General features: G+C 32.4%; 2 protein-coding genes across 2 annotated transcripts in view; one reads left to right on the top strand and one right to left on the bottom strand.

The window, feature by feature from the left end:
* Positions 1 to 4,912: 4,912 nt before the first annotated feature.
* Positions 4,913 to 8,002, top strand: LOC108578004. The gene is made up of 8 exons (XM_017941248.1): positions 4,913 to 5,565; positions 5,632 to 5,962; positions 6,040 to 6,374; positions 6,439 to 6,664; positions 6,743 to 7,081; positions 7,202 to 7,355; positions 7,457 to 7,617; positions 7,694 to 8,002. Exons 1-8 carry the CDS (start codon positions 4,913 to 4,915, stop codon positions 8,000 to 8,002), a joined length of 2,508 nt encoding a protein of 835 aa, XP_017796737.1.
* A 207-nt stretch (positions 8,003 to 8,209) lies between these two features.
* LOC108578012 (26S proteasome complex subunit DSS1) overlaps positions 8,210 to 9,124 on the bottom strand; it is a 1,460-nt gene continuing 545 nt past the window's right edge. Inside the window, exon 3 of the mRNA XM_017941257.1 lies at positions 8,210 to 8,546. Within this exon, the coding sequence (XP_017796746.1) occupies positions 8,498 to 8,546 (49 nt within the window). The 3' untranslated portion in view covers positions 8,210 to 8,497. The remainder of the gene's footprint in view (positions 8,547 to 9,124) is intronic.

The following is a 9,124-nucleotide window of genomic DNA, read 5'->3' as shown; positions in this document are numbered from 1 at the left end:
ACCACAGATGCCTCAAACGAAGCAATAGGTGTAATTTTATCACAAGATGGTAAACCCGTGTCACATGCCAGCCGAACTTTAAACTCTGTCGAACGCAATTACTCCACAACAGAAAAAGAACTACTCACAATAGTATAGGCTGTCAAACATTATCGAGCCTATTTGCACGGTAGAAAGTTTAATATAATCACCGATCATAAACCACTGGAATGGCTATATAAGAACAAGGACCCATCTTCGCGATTAATGCGATGGCGAATTGCATTAGAAGAATTTGAATATGAGATAAAATGCAAATTACAATCGCGAAATTATTTAAAACCGCACCTAATGTACTATCTAATATTCTCAATATCAAAGAAACTTTGTTCACACATGTTGTTAGGGGCTTGCGGTTGATCTTTCGATCGTTCAAGCTTTGTCGGTTTTTGCACGTGTGTGCCGACTAATGTTCCAAGGCTTCGAATGACCAGTTTCTTGATTGAAACACTAAGTTTTTATTTTATGTTCTATTTTCTACAACTAATTCAAGATATAAATTCTATTGCGAAGTGTTTCTTGCGAGTGGCCAAGTGTTTCTCCCGCGAGTTGCAAAGTGTTTCTCCCGCGAGTTGCTAAATGTTTCTGCCGGAGTCTCTGCGGTTTCCCTCGAAGAAGACTCCTATTTTTCTAAAAACACCCCGATTGGTGATTTTTCCTTTTCTAAATCACCAATCAGTTTACTCCGGTGCATCGCAACCTCCCTCCATTTCGCCCTCAGCGCGTTATCTTAGGGTGGGGTAAACGACGACCGGAGAAAGTGTTCGGTGGACGGATGTGTGGGAATCCTGTGGAATCTCCGCTTTTCTAGGCTTTGTTAAAGTCAAGTGGCCCATCGACGTTGGCAAAAGTCGTGGGCCACTTTTCTATTTTCCATTCGGAGACTCCAGGATTTATGGCAGGGTCTGGTCCTAGGGACTAAGTGTCGCAGGCAACGCAATAAACACTTGTGGTGTTTTGAAAAAGCGATATTTGTCTACGATGGCGACCACTTGACTCGCTGCCATAAATCTGGCTACAGGATACGCCTTAACACATACAAATCTCCGATGAACCACTACCGCAATATCGAACACAGAACGACACACCGATGTGTCTACAGGAAGGACCAGAACATTGCGAAAAAATAATGGACGAAGAAAGAAGAGTAATGAAGATTATTTTGTATACTCCCGACAGGAAATCTGTATTTCCTAAGGTACGCGACACGCCTGGTCACTGCATACACCTAAATTTAAGCGAATGGTTACTGTTTTGCAATGTATCACGACAACGCGGCATACAACTTATTAAGGATCATGCCAGGACGAACCCAGAAACATGTATTATATTTCATGACGAAGAGATAGTTTTTCCAGTACCAGATGATGTTCCACGTATATTAAAGGAACACCATTGTTCAACAATCGGAGGACCACCATTAGAATTAACAGACACACCAAAACGGTTTAACGACAAAGTAGCGATGGATATTCTCGGACCACTCAAGGAAACTCGAAGAGGACATAGATACATACTAACGGCACAATGTCTATTAACAAAACATAGTTGGGGTTGGCCTTTGACTAACTACACCGCAGAAAGTTGCGCTAATGCCTTTCTGAAACATTATATTTGCAGATATGGAGCTCCTAAAACAATATTAAATGGTCGTAATTTCGTATCAGATTTTATGAAGACCTTTGAAAAAATCATCGGAATCCAGCATGTAACCACCACAGCAGTCCACCCAGAAAGTAACGGTTCCCTCGAAAGAAGTCACCAGGTATTGAAGGATTACTTAAAGATATACGTTAATAATGAACAGAATGATTGGGATGACTATTTAGATTTAGCAATTTTCAATTATAATACAAATATACACGAAGCCACCAATACGAGCTGGTATACGGACGACACGCCAATTTACCATCGAGTAGTACGGTAAAAATACTGACACATACAGACATTTTAAACGAATTAACAAGTCGTATAACGGATCTCCAAAGAAATGCCAGAAACAACATAGAAGAGGCTAAAAGAAGAACAAAGGAAAGATACGACAGAACCTGCAGACCTTACAACTTCAAGAAGGGTGATTACGTGTGGAAGGTCGGGATAAAGCAAGTGGACTGAGTGTCCCGTTTGAAGGGCCCCACCTAATTCTAGACGTTCCATCCGAACCAAATATTTTAATCCGGAAGAATCAAAGGTCTATGTTAATTCACAAAAATAGATGTAAATCCGCTAATTTAAATATTTCAGTACCCCAATAGTTAGCACGCGAGATGACGAGCTGCAGTATAAGATTCGCGAGCTCGAGAATCTACCAACCTTGAGGCAATTGAGGTTGTTCACCAAGCAGTAAAAATTGGTAAGCTACCTGCCGCTTGAGGACCTGATCCGACAAGAGGCCCACATCAAAGAAGGCATCACGGAAATGATTGGGCATCGATGGTCAGCATCTTAGGACCATATATCAATTGGAAAGATCCCTGCTGCAAGCCAAGAAGAATCGCCAGCGATTATTCCCTTCAGCAGGCTACGAACTCCCTTAGTCAAAGCGAACACGCCGTGGTATATTCGATTTTACAGGGGATGTAAGCAAAATTTATTTTTGGAACAATGAGCGACAAAGACGTTAAGTATAATAATCGCGAGATAGATCTAGTACATAAGAACAATAAACATAATGTAGATCTACTTAAAAAAAAAATCAAACTTAGATATTAAAAGTAGCTTTAGAAAAATGATAAGTTAATATAAGATTATAAAGAGAAAATCAACATTATCAATCGAAATATATATATAAAATAGAAGGCGCAGAAAAATGAACCTATTACACAAAACTTATCAACAATTTACGCCATGTAAACTTAGAAGAATTAAGTATACCAGAAATAGATAAAAGGACCGAAACAATAGGCAATCACAACAAACCAAAAAATTATATAGAAACTACAACGAGACACGAAAATATCCCCATAGTGCGTCTTAATTCACCTTCTTAAATAGATTTAACAGATATTAGGCGGATGTTAATGAGTTCAACACGAACAAGAAATAAACCAACAAATATGTAATGAAGATACTGCCTGAAATGAGGCAATATCTTCAATCTAAGCGAAGGGGTGTTACACCCTCAAATATTTTCATTCTTAGTCCTTAGTTTTATCTGTATTCACAACTAGTCATACTCATACTCGACTCTTCACCTTCCAACTGTCCTCTCAACTCTCCTGCATAGTCACAACCCAAAGTCCATCTTTCCAGAACCCTTAAATATGTAGCCCTATTTTCTCCTTATCCGCATTCATTCTCCGTTCTACCACGCGCACGTCACGTATCATCAGAAATCTCTGTTAAATAAAGTTCTGTTTCACGCAACGACGATCCTTAAGTGTTTTAACTCAGTGATACCCCAGTATCTGCTCCTAGTTTCGAGGAATTGGAGCAAACCGGGCATCACAATACGTTATTGACAATTCAAATTGCGCTTCAGCTGTGCGCGTCAATCTCTCTATTTAGATTTAGACTAAGCCATGCTAAAGCTATATTCACGAACATGCACGACAAGTGTTTAAAGCTACGTTCACGCGATAGCGTAACAGTACATTGAATATTCTGCAGTTTAAATTAGCTACTCCGAACATTTCAAATGGTAACATGAAAATTAGAACTACAATAAGCTTTAAATATTACAATCTAAAGACTATTATAACATAAATATTACTACATTTTTAAATAATGTATGTTTTAAAGCATTATTATAAATTATTACAATTCAACTCAACCTAATATTTTCTCGATTTATAACAATATAATGACATAATTTTATTCATATGATAATACAAACTTATAAGGCAAAGCATGTATGTAGAAAATTTTCAAACATTTTTGAAATATATGTCAACTATATGTATGTATGTATATAAAACTACAATTTATGAATTAAACATTCTTCTAGTGTTTATATTAAAGAGTATAATTAACGCGTGTGTCCATATGGTATATATTTTATCATTTTTCATGTCTCTATACATACACGCATGTCATAACGGCGCATATGTTAACGCGTTCCTTTATCAACAAAAAGCCAAAGTATTACTCACGTAACCTCTATTTCAAGAACAGTGACACGTAAGTTTTGTCACATAAAGAATTTATTCAAGTGCAATTTATCAAACTATCTTGGATAAAATATTGGTTATCATGAAAAAGTTACAATGATAGGTACAGTCATGTGCACCGTATTAAATGAAAATAATAAAGTGATGTTAAAGAAAAAGATCGCCGTTCTTTTTAAGATGTAATTTATGTTACCGTGTAATAAAAAAGAAAATAAAATGTTTTTGGAAATTCAAGTGCAAACGAGTGCAAAGAGAATAAGTTAATAAACAGTAATTATTCATGTATTTATATGAGACAATTAACGTTCATGAACAAATTTGATGATCGAATTCGAATAGGAATCAAAGATGCTAAGGTTACATTGTAAAACATCAATATGTCAGTATAAGTAATATGGAAATGTTTTAGGAATATAAGGTATGTTATGTAAACAATTAAGATAATATTAATGAAACATAATTGTTCTTTGAAACAAAAATTAGAATTTTGTCCATGCTTAATTTCTTAAAAACATGTGATTTTTAACAATACAGTACTTTTCTTTTATTTTTACAACTTATATACAGTATTATAACTGCTATTCATAATATTTTGCACATAATATTGTATATTACTTTTAAACAAAATTCATTAGAATAAGAAAAAAATTGAACACTATTTTTATATTAAATAATATAGTTGGTTTTAAAGGAACGAAAACATTTTTTTCAGATTTATATTATATTGGCACAAAATGTAATGGTAAAAGTAGTATTCTTATATTATGTTTACAATGAGAAAAGTTATACCAATGAGCTGGTTGAACCAGATATTGTTGATTTTAAGTATATCATGCGTATTGTTGTCTATAATTATACAAGAATGGGCTAGTCTTACACCATTACAAATATATATTTTTATTTCATGGGCTATTTTTATCATAGTAATATCAGTATGGCTCAGTTGTTTTTTATTTCAATTTGCAATAAAAGCAAATAATCCACTTAATATACAATTTCTTAATAACTGGTTATATCAGAAGTTAGTAAATAATCTAAACTTATACGATTCAGAAAAAAAGGGTAAATATAATAATAAACATGAAAATAAGACAAAAATAAATACAGGCACAAATTCCATGCAAATGTCTAATAAAAAGAAAAGAGAGAAAAAGTCAGTTACATCAAATGTAAAGGATATTTCTTTAAGAAGAAGGAAAGCAGTAGAAATAAATAATTTAGTACAAGAAATAAACTTGAAATATGTAAACGCTTGGTATACATCAATCAGCCATGATAAATTATTCCCTCATGAAGCACAAGAGTTACTAAAAAAATTACTGACCAAACTGTTTTCTAGATTCAGTTTAATAGACAAAGTAAAACTTACTCATAAGATGTCTCATGTGTTCTTATTACATTTAAAAGAATATCACAGGTATGATATCTAATATACATTTTTGTACAGTAATTTATTATTCAGAGTTAATAAATTATATTATAGAGCATTACGCCGGGTAGAGAAAGGAACTGCACCAAATATAGAAGAAGCATTCAAGTGTTTACATCCTGGTTCTTGTAATATACCAGCATTAGCACATATGCTTCATCGAATTGTTACTATCCTAGCACAAGAATTTCTACAATGGGAGTTAACAAGTTCATTACCATGCAAACTATTATTATCTATCTTAGCAAAAAGATTATTAACAATTATTGAAACAATAAGTTGTCCAAATTGGCTATTTCATAATTTATTAGATTTGCTGCAACCTCTACCAAAAAATGTTGCAGAACTTCAAAGTAAACAGGAAGAAAATGTATCACATGTAAAAGTATGTTCCCATTTTTAGAAAGTTTAGTTTATTTTTTATAAATCAATTATTGTAAACTAATTAAGTGGTTAATTCAGAAATTTATATCTAATGCTCTGGGGGATGGTATAACATCTGCAACAGCAGCTGTGATTCCATGTCCACTATCTAAACCAAAACCTGGATCATCTATAAAATCTTCAACTGAAGATAAAAATACCTCATTATCTATAAATGATAAGAAACCTATCTTATGTTTAAATAATTTAACTACAGAACATAGAGGTCTTTGGGGTCAAAGTATGACAGAGATAGATTCAGAAGTTGAAGAGGATAAAATATCTCCAATATATGAAGAACCTACAGATTTCGCTACAACAATTGCTAGACTTAGAACTGTATTGCAACAAAAGTCAACTGTAAATACACCTTTGTGAGTATTCATATTTTTTAATTTTAATAATAAATCAAGTATGTTCTTATATTATATATTTTAGACATGTGGAGGAAAAATCTTATGTAATATACGAAGGTAGTCAATTTACAAATTTGTCTATTCCTTGGACAGAGTTTCATACAGCTCTTGATGGCTCACAACAATTACTTTATTGCATTCAATTTGATGATGTGGAACAACGTGGAGTTGATTTATTTGAAACTACAACTGCTACTGTTAGAAGACAATATCGCGATTTTGCACAGTTACATGCTAGTCTACAAGAGGTGAATTTAATATGTACTGATTTTATTAAATATTTTGTTGCTTTTTTTATTTCATTTCGTATAATGTAAAATTTACAGATCCCAGAATTAGCGTCTATTATGTTAAACTTGGTGTTACCAGAAGGTGGTCGTGTTGAATTAGAGAATTATTTAAAAACCTTAACTACGCGTTTAGCTAATGAATGTCCATCGCAATTACGACATTTCTTACGCCCAAATAGTAATACTAATAAAAAGGCAGATGTAATCGCACCACGATTTGACAAATTTTTGGTTAAAACAGTAAGTGGTGTTTTTAACACCTTAAGAACAGTTGTTCCAGGTTTCGAAATTGAACAAGAAGAAGAAAATGTTCCATTACCTACATTAATGCCTTTAGCTGATATACCATGGAGGTTTGTCGAGGACATTAAATCGGTAATTAAACATAGATTTTAATAGAAACATTAAAAAAACGTTAGTAATTTTTGTAGTTTATATTAAATCAGACTGAAAAATTGTTGAAATGCATATAAACATTTCACTCTGTTATAACAGAAAAGTTTAGCAGCTAAACTTCAACATTTAATAGCTGAAAGAATAGAATATTCTTCTGTGGATACGGCTTATGAAGCTGTTGATTCAATGGAGAGTACCAATGATTCTGCACTGTTAACTCATTGGTGGGAAACTGTAAAGAGTTCTTATGAAGGTAAAAATATTCAGATTTTATATATAAAATGTTTCGTTGTACAGCACTATGTGTATTTATATATACACATTAAATATTTTACTCTTCTTTTTTTTTTTTAGAAGATGATGATTTGGATTCACATCTAATATTAACAAGTGTTGGTGTAGACATTATCTGTGAATTATTAGCAGGAATTGGAAGTAATAATACCTTACAACAAGAGGCAGTTGTTAGATGGATGAAGTTACTCTTTGGAAATGTTACTGAACCTATATTACATGTAATGATTTATATTACTTTATCATTTATTATTATGTACTATATATGTTAAATTACAAATTTAATATGATTTGCAGATTGCTGCTTTACGAATTTTTGACCATTTGGGTAATAAGTCACTTTTTCACAATGTACAAAACGAACTTTCCAAAGAACCACTGTCACAATTGAAAGAAAGACTGTTGCAAGAACTATTACTTAAAATTCCAAATGATGTAAAATTAATATTTGGTGAGGATGATACGTTAAACATTCTGAAGTATCTACTTGATTCTTATGAAGTAAAAAAAATCAACATAGACTTAAATCTCCAGATATTAGATGTTTTAGCATCGCAACTGTTAATTTCATGTAGATTAAGTCATAATAATACAGTTCTTTTATAATGTTGTTCCTCTTTTAATTTATTAATGAAAGAACAACTCAATTCCGTTTTTGAATCCAGTAAAATATTCAAATTATGAATATTAGAAGTTGTTACTTATTAAAATATATTTTAGTCAAAAAGGAATTGATGTGCCATATGTACCAAATTTGTTGAATTGACAATGTAGAACTATATAAAATTTTCAAAAACAGACTGTGTACCTGATTACATATTTACAATAGGGTGCCAAGTATTTTTCTCAGTAAGACATGACTCTTATGAGTTGTATGATGTACATTACACATACTAGAAGTCTCTACATACATTTATATTTAATGTTTTAAGTTTTGTACAAATGTTTATGAAAAGATATTACATTTCACAATTAATAAAAATTTATCAGTGTATGCGTGTGCGTGCGTGGGTGTGTATATGAAATTTAAATGTACGCAAACTCTTAATAAATCAATATATATTTATTCTTATGAATAACAACATCCAATTGGTACTTTAATTATGATTCTTTTCCCTTATTTTGAGCCTTCTGTTTTTCTAACTGTGCTCTGAAACAATATAATTTCACTTTGTAAAATTTCATGATATAATCTTCTAATACATAGGGTGTTTCTCAACATACAGGATCCACTTCAGCGGTGAACATGGGATACAAAACTAATGAAAAAACTTCATATAAACATGTACCCTATTTGATCCTAGTCCCAAGCTATACCTATATTTGTACTCTAGTAATATGTAACTTCATGTAATTTCTAAAATGCTTTTTTATCTGGCAAATGTTCATTAGGTGAATGATATGTGTGTAGATATCTTGTTTTGACGGAATTACATTCTACGAGTGCATACATAAAATGCATGTCTGTTATTTCTTGATTTGAATACTTATTCATTATCACTTCTAACACACAACTTAACGAATTACCAAGAAATTATCATGCATTGTGTACAGATGTATCGCAGAATCAATTTGTCATTAAGAATTATTGGAGTAGAAAAATGATTATAACTCAGAAACAAGGTCCAATGGGACACATATTTATACGAACCTTTTTCATTGTTTTGTGTTCTTCGTTCACCATTGAAGTACATCCTACATGATGTGAAACACTCTATATAGTAATTA

The sequence above is a fragment of the Habropoda laboriosa genome, unplaced genomic scaffold (genome assembly GCF_001263275.1).
Source record: "Habropoda laboriosa isolate 0110345459 unplaced genomic scaffold, ASM126327v1 scaffold983, whole genome shotgun sequence".
NCBI classification, from domain to species: Eukaryota; Metazoa; Arthropoda; class Insecta; order Hymenoptera; family Apidae; genus Habropoda; species Habropoda laboriosa.
This window is presented reverse-complemented; position numbering and strand designations above follow the sequence as displayed.

Coding starts and splice junctions, on each gene's coding strand:
- LOC108578004 (XM_017941248.1), top strand. CDS start 4,913: ATGTTTACAATGAGAAAAGTTATACCAATGAGCTGGTTGAACCAGATA. Junction 7,082..7,201: donor TTGTCGAGGACATTAAATCG/GTAATTAAACAT, acceptor CTGTTATAACAG/AAAAGTTTAGCAGCTAAACT. Junction 7,356..7,456: donor TGTAAAGAGTTCTTATGAAG/GTAAAAATATTC, acceptor TTTTTTTTTTAG/AAGATGATGATTTGGATTCA.